This window comes from Cydia pomonella, chromosome 10, assembly GCF_033807575.1.
Source record: "Cydia pomonella isolate Wapato2018A chromosome 10, ilCydPomo1, whole genome shotgun sequence".
NCBI classification, from domain to species: Eukaryota; Metazoa; Arthropoda; class Insecta; order Lepidoptera; family Tortricidae; genus Cydia; species Cydia pomonella.
This window is the reverse complement of record NC_084712.1, coordinates 14,011,238-14,030,154: the sequence shown is the minus strand read 5'-3', so window position 1 is coordinate 14,030,154 and position 18,917 is coordinate 14,011,238. Positions and strand designations below refer to the sequence as shown.

General features: G+C 36.3%; 1 protein-coding gene across 1 annotated transcript; it reads right to left on the bottom strand.

Annotated features, from left to right (window-relative positions):
• Nucleotides 1–1,641: 1,641 nt before the first annotated feature.
• Nucleotides 1,642–17,099, bottom strand: LOC133522187 (protein dimmed). The gene is made up of 5 exons (XM_061857418.1): nt 16,852–17,099; nt 7,646–7,789; nt 4,592–4,812; nt 3,842–3,981; nt 1,642–3,669 (listed from the first exon to the last, which is right to left on the bottom strand). The coding sequence occupies exons 2-5, from the start codon at nt 7,779–7,781 to the stop codon at nt 3,552–3,554; spliced, it is 615 nt and encodes a 204-aa protein (XP_061713402.1). The 5' UTR covers nt 7,782–7,789; nt 16,852–17,099; the 3' UTR covers nt 1,642–3,551.
• Between the last annotated feature and the right edge of the window lie 1,818 nt (nt 17,100–18,917).

Sequence of the window (18,917 nt, the reverse complement as noted above, 5' to 3'; positions counted from 1 at the left end):
TCCTCGCGTTGTCCCGGCATTTTGCCACGGCTCATGGGAGCCTGGGGTCCGCTTGACAACTAATCCCAAGATTTGGCGTAGGCACTAATTTTTACGAAAGCGACTGCCATCTGCCTTTCCAACCCAGAGGGTAAACTAGGCCTTGTTGGGATTAGTCCAGTTTCCTCACGATGTTTTCCTTCACCGAAAAGCGACTGGTAAATATCAAATGATATTTCGTACACAAGTTCCGAAAAACTCATTGGTACGAGCCGGGGTTTGATCCCGCGACCTCACCCCTGACTATAGCCCTGACTCATATGCATGCAATATTTAACTCAATGTACAAAATAATAAGGGAGAAGTAGAAGAGGAAGCTGGAAGGGGTAGACCTCGGCGGAATTTCTCTGATCAAATCGGGGAAATCCGGAAGAAAGGCCAGGTCAAGAGCACCCGCAAACCGACGAGCGTGTATGAGGAATGTCATGAAAGTGAAGGAAGCGAAAGAGGTATGTCAGGATCGTAGCAAGTGGAAATCCGTGGTCTCTGCCTACCCCTTCGGGAAATAGGCGTGATTATATGTATGTACAAAATGTTTGTATCCATGTTTTCGGCCTGGGAAATTATAACACATCACGTTATGTAAGTCAAATTTTGAGTTGAATATCCAACGATTATGTGCCCAACATCCACTCCTTCGGGCTGAGAACCCATAAATGAAGTCTATTAACAACATGGTCACAAGCAGCCAACCTGTTTTTAACTTTCATGGAAGGAGAAAAAAAATAAACAAGGGTAAGTGCACGTTTGCATTTCATCTGAAATATGTATATTTTGTTTATATGTGTTTTCAAAATTTTGCCTTATTATAATTACATAATAAATATAAAATTTAATAGATATAATACTTAGTAAGTAGGTAACATTTATGTTATTAAAATTATAAGTAAATAAATATGTAGATTCTGCAAATAACATTCATTATATTGTAGATTGTAAATGACAGACAGTTCCCGAGGCACTATAGGTACCTAATTAAAAGGGATTTGGTTTTTAGAGTTAGACCAAAATAACTCTGCAGCGCAATAATTTGACAACCACTCAAAAATATATACATATGGCAATGTTTTTTAGCTGTCACAAAGACATGTTGATGTTGATGACAGGTACTTAAGTGGAATGATACATTTTAATAGTTGCACCATATTGAAAAAAAAATAGATTAGACCAAAGGTTTTAATTTCACGGAAAATTTACCACACGTTACATAATAGATATAGGCATAATAATATTTTTCCCCCCGTCAACTGTACCGGTTGAATTAAGGCTTCGTATACCAAACTGAAATCTTAAACTTTTTTCACTATGGGATACAGATTCAAATACGTAATTATTCATATTAACGCTTTAGTCAACTATAATAAATTTGCCCAATCACATGCCGCCGCGGTCAAGAGGACGAAACAAAACAATAGCTCTAATTAATTATGTATTGTATTGGTTGTATAGTAGGAACAATTGCTTCATAAGACAGAAACGCGTATGTGACACACTTAATATAGCAACATCCATAGACTACAAAGACCACTTAGCGTTACTTGTTAGTATAGGCTACTACATCCAAAATCGAGAAAAAAAAACTGTTCAAAAATTGATTATAGCAAAGACCTCATAGGTTACGAGAAGGTGTCGTTGCCAGCCGGTGGCGCCGGGCCGCGGAGTATAAAGGTATCGCGGCTGCTCGCGTATCTTAGCTGTATATTTTTGGTTTGTTTATCTATATGATTCTACTAGTTTTAAGTATTTTGTTTTTCAATCTCGTACCCAATTAGGCCACTTAGCAAGCTTCGTGGCCTTAACACCGTAGTCGATTGAAAAGGTCTCCATTATATCACGATTGGTATAAAATACTATTGTGAACTTTATCTTTGTGTTCCGCATTTTTATAATTTTAATGTAGAAGCCTGATTTTCCCAATCGATTAATGGCCGAATAATTTACAAGTATCTAGACTATTTAAATGCTTTTTCTGTGGTGTTGTCATATACTGATAAAAAAAAAACTAGTTTATTTCGATCGCTGCAGATTTAGCTTGGTCTCCGTGTACAACTTTATAGATAAAAACAATCATAATAATACACATTAGAAAATAAAGTCCTTTTTCTTTAGTTGTAACTAAGCTTGATAGAGGAACTCCACAATGAATAATTTGTTTAAGTAGAAACCGTATACAGCAACACCAATGTCACAAACATATAATTCACAAAAAACTTTAAACATACAATTTTAATATTAAAAATCACTAAAAATGCAATAACTCTTATCTTAAATCAATTAAATAATTTAGGTACCTACTAAAGTTATTACAAAATGGTAACTATAAAATGAGATTGAACAACATTACGAATTTAATAATCACAAAATTTACATAAACTTAAGGCGCTAATTTCTACTTAAATTTAAATCAGAGCCCGTGAGACTACAATTGCTGCCATTTCATGTATGAAATAGTCTTCAATATTTCTTGAACCAATCTATACTCGTATTCTAAAATACAGATGAAGTTAAATATTAGGCGATTGTCTTTTATATACCATACCGACTATAGCATACCCAGTTTTAAATATTATAACCCGAGACTACCTAGTTCCGTAAAGGCATCTCCATACGTAACCGAAAATTGCATGTGATTTGCAATAAATTGCGGCATTTGGTCGATCGATTGAATTCGTTGCTCCTAATTAGCCAGCAATTATCTCGCAAGTCATATATATATGTTGCAACGTCCGTAGAAGTCACATACATTTTGCATAGGAACATACATTTTGTTGGCACTGTCAGGGAGAATTATATACTATTATGGGTATCCAGTAAATGCTTACTTAAGGTTAGATTCAGAATGGATTTTGAGAGTACTTAGATTAGGTAGACAATAGGGATTACCTATATATATTTACTGAATTGGAATATATATTACGTGTAATGAATATTATTATTTGCACGTAGGTATCACTTCGTTCCGAATAGTTGTAGAACTTTGCGTGTTTACGCTACCTTGAATTAACATAATTATAATGAGTTAATTTGTTCATACCCACTTTTCTATTTAGTCTTAAGGATTGTAGGATAGCTAGAATCAGAACTCGACAGTAATTCCGGTAGGACGATACCGTTTGTAGGAAGGCAAAAAACCATTTTTTTTTTCGAAATACGTTTTTCGCGGTAGGTCCTCAGGTTTGTACTTGGCGCGGCAGTAATTAAGATAATTTTTCACACTTCACGGCATCGAAACGCGTTCTCATCGGGGAGTTCAAATTTTAGTGCATTTCGCGCAAGGTTGCAATTGCGTTCATTACAATTTTTAAATACCTAAGAGGGTACTTCACGGGTTAGGTGATCTTAGAGATTATCCCATACGATACCCATATGATAACCCTGTTCTGTTTATTTTTGTATATTAAGGTATTTTTGGCAACGAATATAGATAGATTAATTTACTAAAATTAAATCGAGAGCATAGTGGCAACGTTTGACTGAGGGGTGAGGATGAGTGAGCTTGTCAGGCCGCGGGGTCAAAGGGGCCGGACGCTCGATGTCGTCTCTTGGGTCTCATCCGTTGGCTCGTTGTTGTTCTGCTCGTCGCGGCTCAACACGAATACTGGCTCCACATTTTCATCTGCACTGTCGAAACTGGAATTTTAAAAAGTTCACATTTATCCTGTATTCAATTCTCATACTGGAGCCGGAAGGTGGTCATTACAATTTGGTAAAACCCCACAACACAATCTCTTTATTTTAGCCCTGTTAAAATCATACCTTTGATTTCATTATACAAATGATTGTGATGACATTCATAACTTACTTGTAACGAGGGACCTCCCCTCTCATAGAGCAAATGGCGTTTGTGAGAGCCTTAACGTAATTTTTGGCAAGAGTCAAGGTTTCTATTTTGGAAAGGCTTCTGTTGTCTTTCTTCACGTGAGGAATTACTCGCCGCAGGTCCTGAAAAAAAAAAACTGATTTGATTATGACGTCCATTTTTATTATAACGCAATTACACAATTAATAGAGCTGTAACACTCATCATCATATCAGAATACCTATACACATTTCGCACAAAATATGCATGTATACTTTTAGTATAGTAAAAAAAAATGACATAAGACTTCGGGTGACCCTAGTGTTTTTTATTAGGGCTGGCTGATTCCCACGCCAAAGAATAGGCATTGCCATCCAGCGACGGAATGTAGCCAGCCTCATGTGTACCCTTCCGACACTTCTGGGGGACTTAATTTTGTTAGATTTAAGTTACTTAGTTTATATTAAATTTTATTGTATTTTATAATTTTTAAATGATTGAATAAATGCAAAGATACACGTTTTGTCTTTAGTCCCATTTAAACAATTAATAACTTTAGAGAGTGGATTCCGCATTATCTTTCGAAGTTCCAAAAGCAGCTGCGTATTTGAATATTTTGAATAAGTATACTTAGAAAAGTACAAATTAAATTATATCTGTCTCAGCTCGAACATCTTATGGTTACTAGATATTATCTAAACGAAATAACCATCCGCACTCTTCGAATCACACGGATTTATTTTATCTACTTGCCTCGAAAGCTCGGTTGAGTGAATGCATGCGCATGCGTTCCCGTTCATTGCTCTCCAACCGACGTAGATTCCGTTCCCGGGCGGAGATGCCGCATCGCCGGCGGCGGCCGGTGCCGGAGCCGGCAGAAGTGCCGGATGAGGAGGAGCCGGCCGCCGCCCGCCGCGTGCGGCAGCCCCGCCGTACCACTACCTCATCGCTGCCGCTGCCGCTGTCGTAAAACTCTGAAATGTAAAAAAAAAACTTTAATTTCTCACGGTATTAAAGCCACTTTCCATGTAGGTGCGTTTTTTAAATCTGATTTGTATTGAGGCTCAGACAAGAGTTAATGTTCTTTCTATTTAACGACAATAATGCGGGTGAATTAAAATGCAATACATACCTACCCAGTGTAGGAGTCTTACTGTTTAGTGTTTACTTTTACATACACTAACTCGAACAGATAAATTCGCTTTGTACACATTTATTGTAACCTTTCTATGTAGGTATGGAATGATAATACTATTGTTTGCAACTAACTACTAGACTAAAGTTTAATATTTTTGCGAAGTAAAACAAGCTAATAGCATGGAACTTGGCCATAAAAACAGATGATCTGGAATACCTACTTTTTCGTTCACTTGACACTCTAGACTTATAAATTTTTTAGTTCGTATTCTTTGGCCCACTTGCACCATCCCACTAACCCGGGTTTAAGCGGATAAACCGTTAACCCAGTGTCAAATAGTACTGGTAACCATGGTAACTCCAGGTTTAACCGGTTAACCCCGGGTTAGTGGGTTGGTGCAAGTGGCGCTTAGTGCCATAATAAAATAAAATAAGAAACATTAAATATCCAGGGAGTAAAATGATCCATAATTCCCGCTAAGTAGCTATATAAGAAGTGTGATGGAGTTGATGTAATTTTCGTCCTAACGAATCGATAAAATAACTGGCTCTACATAGTTTATCAGTTTTTAATTGTTCGAATGCACGCCACCGTACAAAAACGGAACGTACTTAATCGTTGCATTACGAATATGTAATGACTTAATTAGCAAAAACTTGATAATGCATTTGACCTATAATCATTTCTCGGTTCTTTTGTTTTCACTTTTAACTCAAAAATAAAGTTATCATAATATATGATGAGAGCCAGATTACGGTGACTTTTACAGCGATATCTACAAGGTACTTACTTATGTGCAATGTGCCTACCTACAGTTGCGATGTATGCACCAAGGAAATAAATAAAATATCGCATTTTTTATCGGGTTCTAACTACCACTACTCCAACGTATTGTTACTACCTATAGGTCGGTATTACGATGACAATAGGTAACCACCAATATATACCTTTACTACATTTTTATTTGAAAGCATCATTAGTGTGTTTCCTATAAACACATTCGACATATCTTATCTATCAGCCTATCTCCCTATTCACATTGTTTTAATTCAGCAAGCTTAGAGCTAGAGTATCTGAACCGCGGGATATTTAACAGCTATAAGTATATAACTGGAGGCTAGAATTATACTGGTTCTACCTTGACCAAATGGCCGGTAAGTGATGCGTAAACCAATTCGGCTGTCGTCATAAAACCTTTTTCTACGTCACGACGTCCTCACTATATACAAAAATGACGTTCGTAAAATATGATAAAAATATAGGTATATTAATTGGTAGGGTAGTGTTTAGTAGGAGAGCAGCAGACCAATCAAGTATTGTGTCTAGGGCCTTTATTTCGGCACCATAGCGAAAACACTATTTACATTATTACTACTAGAGTTTTGGATAGTAATAACAATTCTAAAATGCCTTCCAATGTAAAACCTTAATAAAAATATTGGCCACCACAGGTGCTACAGGAGATCCCACTGCTGTGAATCCTAAATATGAAGATAACACCAAAATAATTAACCACTAGTTCAGCAGAACAACAGCTACAAGTATCCTCAACTCGGTAGAGGTACATTAACAAGATTTAATACCTAATATTGTGCTTTAATTACTTCTCAACGATGTAGAGTCTACACCTTATATTATTCTCAATCAATTTTAATAATTTCCTCTTACTTTAGAAACACTTTATCACGTTTGGTATATGTAGGTATCGGTGACGTCAGGGGCAATTATTTCCGCTCTACATTAAGCTTTAAAATGTCTAAGCACGCCAAAATGTGATGTTCATCCGTGTTCAAGCAAGCACGAAGCAGTCTGGCAATCATGGCATTCAGCAGAGCACTTTCTTAAGCAAATCGTGCAACGAGCAAGATGTTCTACAAAACTTTGAATTACGTGACACGACTGCACGCTTGATAAACCTTTTGCGTAAGAGCACGAGTGCAGACTAATCGATTTAGTACGCACCGCTATGGGTGGTTTTCGTAATATCCTTATCTACTTCGTGCCGTTCGACTCCTATAGACATATTAAAATGTTGATTTTAAACATTTATTAGCTTTACTGGCAACGATTTATTATGGAATTGCTCAAGGGCGAGAAACCAAGTCTGACGTAAGTATACAAAGTGAACTGTTAAATGGATTAATATGAAAAAATCCACAACTATAATCTTGTTATCTATGTAAAATATTGGTGTCTATAAATGATTCATCGGTACCTATTTAAACGACACACTGTGTTTGAAGAAAAAAGCGAGTGAATCTTACAGTTCTATTAAATTAATGAACTGATGCTTGAAATGACAAATGTCGATTACCCTTCGAAACAAACATAATAATACCCGTTGAGAAGTAAAACTAAAAAATATAAAAGTTATCTCGAAAAAATACTGACATAGAAGATTTTTATTATAGTGTATCGTCGAGGTACAGTCGACGTCGAAATATGTTTACACTTTAACGCCTTGTTCCTTTGTAATATATATGTGGATGACTGTAATTTGCATCTAGTAGATAAGTCTATTAATCTATGTAGTTTAGGCAGTAAGCATCCCGAATGAAATAAAATAAATAAAATAATAAGGCGAAAAATTTAACATTACCTTTGACGTCCACAGTCGGGCAAAGGGTTCATACAGTTATTTAAAAGATTTATACTGAATACCTACTCACCACCAGCTTGTTCTATATTCATGTCAGCTATGTCGGGTTTGTTCTCATACTCGGAGGTTTCGTCTTCATAGCACGTCATCTGCACCGGCGACTCGGCCTCGGCACCGCCGCCCTCCGCGCTAGCCCATTGGGGCATTTTGAAATCTGGAAAGATTATTTCAAACTAATTAGTAGCGAAGGGGAAATATAATGTAAATATTGCAATATTGACCACTGTAGATAACATTATACTAATAACTGTATATGACCCAACTGGGTCATCCTATTTTGTCTTATGTAGAAAATTAGGAATATTGAGGGGCTGATGGTACACATGAAGGGCATATGAAAACTAGCGATGTTAGTTATAGTCATAACAGGAAATGATGGTTCAATATCCCCAACCTTTGCATTGGGCATAAAAAGATGAGACTAATTTCGTTTTAAGCTTGTATGATTGTGTAGTTATGTCCCATTTAAAAGGAGCACTTCAAAGATTAACGGCCTCAACGCTACTTAAATCAAATTATATAAATATAGTGCAACGAATTTCACATCAAAACATAAGTACCTAATTGAAAAACTTTGTTTCAAGATTATATTATACCTATACAAACACTTAAATGAACAATTCGATAACCAATAGCGTGACCAATACATTCTCGTAAATAAATAAGTAGCGCATTTAATCAACTTTAGCTATGTGATTTATTCCATAGCAACTAAAATGCAGGTTTTACTTTTATTACAATTTTAATGTAGGTACGTTTATTATGTCTTACGTTACGTTACCAAGGTGCATATTAATTGATTATCGTTTCGCGCGTTCACATGCAACTTTAAAGACAATTGGTTCGCTACAGGATATTAGATACTAAATACTTATACTTATATTGTAAGAAGGTAACTTGGATCCACCTAAAATCTGTGAATCTACTTTTGTAAAGAAGTATCCTTGGAGTAAAGTGTTTTTGTTGAAAATTGGCAAGAACCACCTGTGTAACACCTGCTCAACATGACAATGAAATAAAATTAGCACACGCCAAAAAGGTTTTCATTCCTTTTGTTAGATATAAGAACGTAAAGATTCCAAGCTCTCCTTAAAATCTTTTTTTTTCTTGCCGTTGAAAATGAACTTTAGTCACAAATTACGGCTTTTTTTTGTAATCTTGTGATGAATATCATAAAACTTTGACAATTTTCTATTATGCATTAAGTAAAATTAACGGATAAATTTAAAATCTTAAAAAAAGTTTAAAAAATAGCCTTTGCATTCTATCTAGATAGCAAATTTCGACGAATATAGTATCCCAGTAAATAAGGTACTGGTAGTAACAGAGGCTGCGCAGGGAGGGTGTCTGGCGCCAGGCGAATTGACGGCGCCTCGGCGGCGCTGTCCGTCGTGCCACTAATGACACGCTTCGGGACTCCCATACCTACCATGTATCAAACGGCTGCGTATATTTTATTGGACACTGTTAAAATTTAGAAAAATATATAATGTATATATTCAAAGCTACTGGTAAGAGCCGATTTTCTTGAAGCTACTCATGTCTACTTGCTATAATCATACGTCTGGTAATGCACCATACTTGTCCAAATAATGGCAATGCGAGTGTACGTGTCGGTACATATTAGCAAATATTAGTCATTCCAATCTAATACAAAAACGTTAAATTACATTCAACAATTTGCGTCTATCAACAGAGTTCCATGTGTTCTCTAGAATAAACATAAAACACGATTACATGCAATAATGATTCTTAGTGATCACTGTAAACGCTAACCCCCTTATTCATAAAACTATACGTGCCTGATTTAGTTAAATTATATTTTATCCCTTTCTCACAAATACCTACATAAGTCAAAATGTCAGATAAAGACAAACGATTCGTAGCTAATTCAGGCCAGTAACGCGTTTAAGAATAACGCCATTACTCTGTATCTAGTAAAACTAAGTTATGCAATAAGACTAATTTAAATTTTAATTCGAATTATATTTTGTCCGTTTGTGATGTGATGTGTCTAGATAGGGGTAACCTAATTCTGTTACATATTCTTGTACTACATTTTCGTCGGTCGTTCTTATTTTACTTTATTGTGATAGCGCTACACGAATCTTAAAATCCGACTGTAGAACGTAATGTAGGCGCGAGTGCCACGTCACGCGTGCTACGCAACACGCTACGGTGCTACAAAAATGCTACGGTTCCAGACTAATTCCAGGAGGCGGATTCTGATTTAACTATTTGTTACGGTTTGCATCTTGTTTTAACACAAAATTGAAGATCGTTCATGTTGATTGGGGAATGCGAAATAAAATGAGAGTCATGGATGAGATGCCGATTTTACAAAGACGATTTTTCAGGTGGTATCATAACGAAATCAAAACGATAACATATTGTTTAATCAGAATTTTCTTCCAGGAGCCCGATTCTTGGTTCTAATCTGGGGGCACGGCAGTGACCCCGCCAAGACGAGAAAACCGAAGCGCAAGAGCACTACCGACCCCCAAACCTTTAAACTAGGGGATGGAAGATTGTCATAAGCAACTTACAAAAAGAAGTGAAATGTTGCCAAGACGAAACCATAAGGCTCGCACTGTCAAAAAGGTATTTTGTAGAGCCAAGCCTTTAACTCTACAAGCCCTAACTTCACAAACTCTATACCTCTGTCAAAATATGTGGCTTGGCCGTTTCGTTACTACAAGAAGTATTGGATAGTAAAAAATAATGAATAGTGAATAAAAATTTTACCTTATGCCTATGTGACGGTAGCGAATCGACCGAATCGAAATACATAGAAAACATCCATGACTCGGGAACAAATACCTGTGCTTATCAGACAAATAAATGCCCTTACCGGGATTTGACCCAGGACCATCGGCTTCATAGGCAGGGTCACTCACTACCCACTAGGCCAGACCGGTCGTCAAATTGGCAGTTTTCAACCTCGTTGAGTTCAGAGTCTGCATATTTTTCGGATACCTATCGTAAACTGATCTTGTTTATGGACCTTGAAGTTATGTCTATTTAATATGTTGTAAGTTTGTTACCTTTTCTTAAGTTGAAAGTTTAAAATGTTGACAAGATAGAGACTGTTCATTATAACTATTGTTGAACGTTAACTATTTACACGAGTCTTCGACAACCATCATTGTTTAAAATCAAACATAAAATGCTTGCGTCACCCGATCCGATCGAACACCTGATTTAATAAGAACAAATGTATTTACTTAGTATATGTATATGCACTATTAAGATAATGGTTACCAAGAATTCAAAATGTTTAGCTTTTTTGTAGATTCTAATTTATTTTCTTGTGACAAAATAAACTTTAAGTGAGCTTAAGCTCTACGTTACTAATGCAAACAAGTCGTTCGCGTATCACTTCAATCTCACTCACATCTTAATAAAATGCAAGGATCATACGTTTGGCATTTGGTTGACATTTAACGGTAACGATGACGTTTGGTAGGTACAGGCAAGCACGTCATCAAGGCAGGCGCGGTCCGCGGCGGACGTTGGATCTATTTTCAACCGCCACGAGCATTTGACTCAGAGCTACCAGTATAAAATATGACTTTGGAATCATTCTTATGCTGCCTTGCTTGACGATGGTAAAGGCTCGCCAGCGATCGGTAAGCCAAGGAAATAACAGTACTGGTCTCTCGATGTCGACCTTCAAGAACTGGCCCAGACACTTTCACCTTGCTTACCATTCTTAGCCCACTTACGGTAATAACTTCCATTGTTGCACTAACTCCGCTAGAGCATTGCATAAGAAATAAAATCGAATTATAATTTGCTACAATGCATATCTCGAGTTTCTTATCAGACGCCTCGAATATGATACCTGCTTGCTGAATGAACTTCAACCGACAATGATCTACAAAGTTGAATTTATTTATAGTATGCACTCGCCTTATCAATATTGCTAATAAAATGAATCATACACAAGCTGTAATAAACCGTTGCAGTTTGTAAGTTTGATGGTACAATTGATAAATGATAAATAAGTAGATTTTTTGTATTTCATAAAACCGTCGTGTTAGGTATCGCAAGTCTATCTACAACATGTTTTCAATTGAAAACAATAAAGACTTTTATTTTACAATATCATTTAACTGATTTAGACTAAACCTAGGTAGGTATTTAGCATGAAGACAACGTGAACAAAGTTTGTATAGGAGTGTAATTAAAACAAGTTTTACTAACTAATAAGCAAATAATCCGATAATTAAAAAAGAAATCAAGTAGCCACCCGTTACTAAGTTGAGGTAACACTAATGTACGTAACGTACGCGTCGAAATGCAAGAACGTGTATGAATTGTGTTTGAATTTAAGTCCACGCAAGCTGTTTTGTATGTCGCATTTATTAAACGAAATGTATCAGCTGGCTAAACATTAAACAATTCAAGTAATGCTAGTGATATATATTGTTTTACTGTCATTTGTTTCAAGGTTGCTACGCTTCTGTAAAATGAAACATAATAAGTAAATAAATAGTAATGAGAATGGTCTTCTATCATAGGGAAACGACGTCTGTTGGTCTGCTTTAAAGTTTCCCTACTAGGCGATCTCCGGCTACCCTCATCCACCACATTCTTTAACCTTTAGATTAGTCATTAGATACGTAGTTCTACTTTGTACTTCCAAGGCCGCGTCCTCACGAACCATTCAGCGTTTTTCGATGGTAAATATAGGTAGCTAACGAAGGGAAATATGTCATGCACTTCTGTGATTTAAGTATATTACTGTGGTATTGCGATCATTATTTCATAATCGCTTCGTTTGTTTACGGTAATAATCGACGCCGATGCTGTAACAAAATGATGACGTTTACGAAAATACAAGTCAACTCGTTCGAAAATAAATGCAATTCAAATGAGTGTGCATTAAAGCCTTTGAGTTAGAAAACGTAACGAAAAGTGAGCACAAACATATCAAATCAATTAACACAATCAACGTGAAAGTTAATGTAACAATCTAAGTAAAATATGTCGTTTGGAAGGATGACGCGTAAGACATAATGATAATAATACGTAAGTGTGAGAACCGAACGTCGATAAGGCAGCCCGGCCGCCCGAGGCAGTTATGGCAGTTGATCTGAGGCTACAACCACGCCGAAAGTGAAGGTACTTTCGCTATTAGAGGCTTAGCTATTAGCTACCATTTCCGTAGCACCGCGAAGCGACTATTTGCTACTGTTTTTTTTTACGTCCCAGAATACACCGACACTTTCTTAAAATATTAAAGATTATTTTGCTTAAGAAGTAATGGGTGTACTAAGCCTATTGCACATGCACAGTTCAAAACAGTTTATTACTTTCTTTATGTTCAGCTTTGAAGTAACTTATTATAAATAGTGATCGGTAAACCGTAAAAATAAAGCACACACCTATATAAAAAAATATTCAAGATTTGACGAAAACAAATTGTTTTTTTTTTTGTTCTAATCGAGGATATTATTTCGGTAAAAACTAATGAATTTTTATGATTATAATTAAAATACTCATTTGTGCAATGTTGCTTTTTAAACAGTTAACATAGAGTCAGACCAATCTAATATGTCAATGTCAGCGATTTTTACATTACAAGCTTTTATTTACTTTAACCTGACCGTTGTCTGTTTGTAATCAAATCTTGCAAGTTAAATTTGATCCACTTCCCGGTTTCCGATTGGGCTGAAAATTTTCATACATATGTAAGTCGGGTGACAATGCAATATTATGGTACCATCGAGCTGATCTGATGATGGAGACAAGAGGTGGACATAGGAACTCTGTGATAAAACAACGCAACCTAATTGTGTTTGGGGTTTTTCGAATTGGCTCGATGAGTATGAGTTGCCTGTGGAAAGAAAAGTACAGTCTGCGATAAATGAAATTTTTGCCAAAAACTTATTATAGCCCAGCCTGTGCAAGTGTTAAGTATACTACGTCATAATTTTATAGATTTTTGACGTTTAAAATATCACATGCACTGTCTGGGCTATCAAAATCGCTACCAACTTATCTTGATCTGACTCTAATCATTGTTACAAATTAATTATTTCTATTTTATTCTAATCATACAGCTGGAAAATAAACAAAATGGCGATAAAAACGGGCAATTTTTACTATAAATGATTTGTTATTTTATACCGAGTCGCTGCAGCCTTGACTGCGTAAGTCAGGGATTGTTTGTATATTATTATATTTACATAACTACCACCGGCACACTACTTATTTATGTACCTAGTAAAGTTTAACTCTAATTTTGCAATGAAAATTAAAGTTTTTTTTTTTTTTTTAAATTTAAGTATTACATTTTTATTATTTACTTATAGTAATAAATAAATTATGTGTCACAAATAATCTATGCACCCTTAAAGGGTTACCGTCAGAGCTCTCAAATCAGTGTTCATCCTGGGTACATCGCGTAACGATGACGTTTCTGTACCCGAATTCCGCAAGACAGTAACTACATATATACCGTCATTTATATCTAGGTAGAATAGAATTTGTCAACTTTGGTTGGGGTTGAAGATAAAGTAGTCAGCTGGTAGGTAAGTAGGAACTAGGAACAGGGACCTGCCCCTAAAAACTCTCATCACGGATCTATTTCCTCTTTCTATTGAAATCTTCCCAGCAAATTTTAGACACAATTTGCTTTTCTGACACTGTTTTAATGTGTTTCTATTACCAAATGCAGCTGGGGAAGGTTCATATGTAGTTCTCCCTATTATATAAGACACCCTTTTTAGACAACAACAAATATTGCAAGTTTATTTTTCATAACACTCATGATAGAGGAATAAGTAATATTGTTAGGTACTTTTGATAGCAGTTTTATTGGTTCAGTGATATGAATGGTGATTAAGTAAGTCAATTAAAATTAATTTATGACCAGATATGCCCATGCCCAGATTAAGAGATATGTTTTAGGTGGCTTATAGTAAATAAATGTTATGATAGGACACCTACTTTAACTTTAACTTAAAAACCAGAAACTGGTGCAAGTATTTTTACACGTATATAGGTACTAAAATATACCACACCTGTATAGGCACCACATTATACTTACTAGATATAATGTTTTGATACAGTAAATAAGTATATGAATAAGTATGTATTTTTTTATTTTACCGGCAATTTATACAGGATAATATCTTAATTATCGATAATTTACGAAAGGTGCTTTACTTATTCTTACGAGTAATAGTTGAGTAAAAAGATTCAGCTCTTGCGTATTTTTGTAGTGTGTTGACTAAAAATTTATATCTGTTTGCAAGTATATATGTAAGGTGCATATATTATTTAAAATATTTATTTATTATAGGTAAGTTATTCATAATCATCGTATCAGCCCTTATCGCCCACTGCTGAGCATAGGCCTCTCTTCTAAGTAGGTACGCCACTTGTCCCGATCCGGAGCTAATCTTATTCAGAAGCGACCCGCAATCTTCCGAATATCGTCCACCTAACGAGCCAACGGACGCCAGGGGCTTCTTTCATCCGAAAGGGGCCACCACTCCGTTAACATTTTAGTCCACCTGCCGTCTCCATTTTAGTTTGTTAATGACGCAACCCATGTCAAGAATAGAGAGGTAAGTTATCACTGAAGATAAAGATATTCTTCTTCCTGTATGGGAAATGTAATCATGAAATTTTAATAAGAACAGTCAACGTTATCATCGGCGGGAAAATTCAGTTATGCTTACAATAATAGCCACATGTATATTGATAACAAAAAGTCCTACCGCTAGGTAATTTCTCCGTTATGTGCAAGATTGTTCATCTAAGCTCAATTAATTATGTAAGTGTGCTTTAGATTAGACCACGTTTATACACAAGCGCCAATGTTTTCCAATTCAGTCATCGATGGCGTTAACCTTCAGCTATGAGACCAACCCCTAAATCGCAAAAAATATGGACTCTCTCATAGAAAATATCAACATGCATAGGTCCCGCCGAAATGTATGCAACCATTTTTGTGATTTCGGTTCCTGATCGCCGGTTAAATTTCATGGTGTAGTGGACTCCGTTCATAGTCCATCCGACACGTCCATTTTGCACCAGTTTTACCTGTCGTCGTACTCACAACTGCTCTCACTAATGTGAATATCATTAAATAATTCGATTTTGGTACAATATAATTAACACTAACGTTTTAATTACTTAAATAATAAACAAAATATTATTTGTTTAACAATATAGACTTTATGACAGATTCAACCTTAAAGATATGTTGATTATATTTTTTAACCCCCGACGCAAAAAGTGTGTCTCTGTGGCATTGTAGCGCTCCAACGGATGGGCCGATTTCGATGCGGTTTTTTTTTTGCATGAAAGCTAGTTTTCCTGCGGTAGTTCTTAGTTTCACAGAAATCGATCCATTAGTTTGAAGAGTATCAGCTCTAGTAGTAATGTACAGTTAGGACAAATAGTAAACAATACGTACCTATTTTGAATTTAATTGTCAATCACGAGTTTGATAAGTGGTTCACGACTTTTTCATAAATCGCTATATGGCACCTGTAGGTATCCGCTATCCGTTTGAAAAAGGATTTTAATTTTAAGTACCTAAGTTAAATTTGTGTTAAATGTTTTTGAAAACTCATACCTACCTCTCTCGTAGTGATTAGGTACCTATCTTAATCATTACGAGTACAAACTTTTCTAAAGTGTTTTACGAAAACTACTAGCTTGCAATACAAGGTTCTTTATTAAGTAACTTATTTTATTAGAAAGTATTACGCTTGTACTATCTATAAGTTGCGTACATGAACCGGAAAGCTAGTATTTTCATATCATCTAAAATGGTCCACGTTGTCCCCAATAACTGATGCATGTCCCAAATTTTTGATAAAAAATATTTTCCGTTCTGATTAAACAAGAACCTACTCCTAGCTACTTCTACTACATACTATAATAGTATACCCAATTTACACCGAAAGTGGTTTTATAACGAACGGTCGTAAAGTAAAAAGCAACTTAAGAAAATATAAACATAATTATGTGATACGAGTAATTATGCATCATTAAGCTGCCTTTGTTTAGTAATTTATGGCCCAAGGATGAAAGAATAATTTTGAAATTGGAATCTTTTCGAGTGCCCTACAAATGCACCTCGAAGTTATCTGACGGGTTAGTCACGTAATTTAACAACAAAGAGTGTACCTTTCACTTAGTGCTCCAAACTGACACGTATTAATTTTGAGTCTGATTACGAGTAAAACTTACCTCGGGATGTAGCTGTAATCAGCTTAAGGGGCGCACTTCACTGGTTAGAATCACAATGTTATCATAATTGGGACCGGTCGGGGATCTGGAGCGAAAGTGACAGTTCCGCGCGGGCACGGTTTGCGAATTTAAATCGAGTAAAAGTGTTGATATGGAGCCAGCGGTTGAGGCGTTGCGCGACCGCCACGCGCCTCGGAGTGGAGTGGAGTGGAGACTGGCGAGCGGCGCGAGGCTCGGGCGGCGGCGGCCGCGGCAGCGGGCGCGCGCACTGCAGCGGTAGAGGCGCTTGCGCTCCTTACAGACATAGCACATAACACTCTCTTAAGAGAGTTTGCTTACCAACTCAAGTACGTTCTTCTAAGTTCATCCGGTTAATGTAAAGCTCTTTAATGGGATCAAGAGCAGAATCGGCAGCCCTGCTTCCCCAAGGTTGATATCTTCCTAGACCTCTTATACTTATTAGCATCCTACCTCCTACTTTACCTTACCTCCTTAGATAAACTGAGCTTGAAAATCTATAAATTCAAATCAATTAGGTATGCGGACAAATAAATGACGATAATTTTTATTTTAGTTAAAAGTTAAAACTACACCGGGTTCGGTTTTTCCGATGTAAGGAATTCTTATTTTAATTTTTTGTCCTGAAACTATTCCGGATTTGATCTCTCAGTTGTCAAAAGTGACTGCTAATAGTTTACAGATCAAATCCATGGGAACCGTTTTAGAACAAGTAATTAAAATCAGAAACGGGCTCCTTGTCCTTAACTTTCAGGAAAAGGAAAGACGAGCTGCTTTTGTGTGACTGTGGTTCTAATTATATGCAAATATTTTTTGAAAATGTTTGCTGCTTGTTGAGAAAAGCTTGTTAAATTGCAATATGTAGGCTACGCACGATTTTGAAAAATGAGCGTCACAATACATCATTCATCTTCTTAATTTAGCCAACCAGGAAATAACCAGTTTTGTGTTATTCGCCAAGGTAAGAATCGACGACGCAATAAGTAATGTTGGCATGTAAACCACTTAAGTTCGACGTTCGTACATTTCTATATTTTGTGCAAGAAAAAATATCTAAAAAATAAACGATTTAAAGTCAATGGAAAAATAAAGCTCCACGGAAACTTGCTTTGCAAGCTCGACGTTGACCTAGGTAGAACGCTGACTATTCTTAAACAATACTATTGCTCGTAGGCAATCAAATGTTATAAAGTTTTAATTGTAAAACACAACATAGGTTCCTACTTACTCATGTTGAATTGTAATTATGTCCTAATAACTGTAATCAGGTATTACTTCGATTGCGTAATCGCAGCATTAATTAATTAGTTGGTATAGTACATACACTTATATTACAAATGATCCGTGATTCCAAATTTCTCCTTGACTATGTCAAACCTGAAAAATACTAGTAGAAATGGACAGACGCCATTATCATTAGGCGGGTCCACACAGAGCGAACATACGCGCAAGGCAATTTTGTCGAGCACAAAACGACAAGTGTAGATGTAGTGCGCTCGGGCGATAAAAACACGCGCGCCGTACACATATATTACTCTTGCTTCTAATACGTTATTTATCTTTCTACGTAGATACCTTCAATTGGGCTCGATTTTGCTATGATAATGAAAGTCCGGTGACAATTGTTTCAGGATGACATAGACCCTGATGATGGACACTGAATATACTGATGGTGGTCAAATGTGCTAAGTCTCCATACTTGAAGTCGCGCTAGAATTTAGATAGATGGAGTCCCGCGCGAGAACGCAAGTCATGCTAGCCAGTCAGACGTTAATCCTACGTTACCTACATAACAATTATACAGCGCTAACGGTATAGCCAGCAAAACTTTACACTTAAATAAATAAATAAATATTATAGAGACATTCTTACCTTACACAAATTGACTAAGTCCCACGGTAAGCCAATAAGTAGGCTTGTGTTGTGGGTACTCAGACAACGATATATATAATATACAAATACTTGAATACATAGAAAACATCCATAACTCAGGAACAAATATCTGTGCTCATCACACAAATAAATGCCCTTACCGGGATTCGAACCCA

Bases quoted from the DNA above. Each gene is read 5' to 3' on its own strand.
- LOC133522187 (XM_061857418.1), bottom strand. From the start codon at position 7,781: ATGCCCCAATGGGCTAGCGCGGAGGGCGGCGGTGCCGAGGCCGAGTCG. The intron at 4,813-7,645 runs GTGAGTAGGTAT...TTTACATTTCAG, and splicing joins GAATATAGAACAAGCTGGTG to AGTTTTACGACAGCGGCAGC. The intron at 3,982-4,591 runs GCAAGTAGATAA...TTTTTTTTTCAG, and splicing joins CACTCAACCGAGCTTTCGAG to GACCTGCGGCGAGTAATTCC.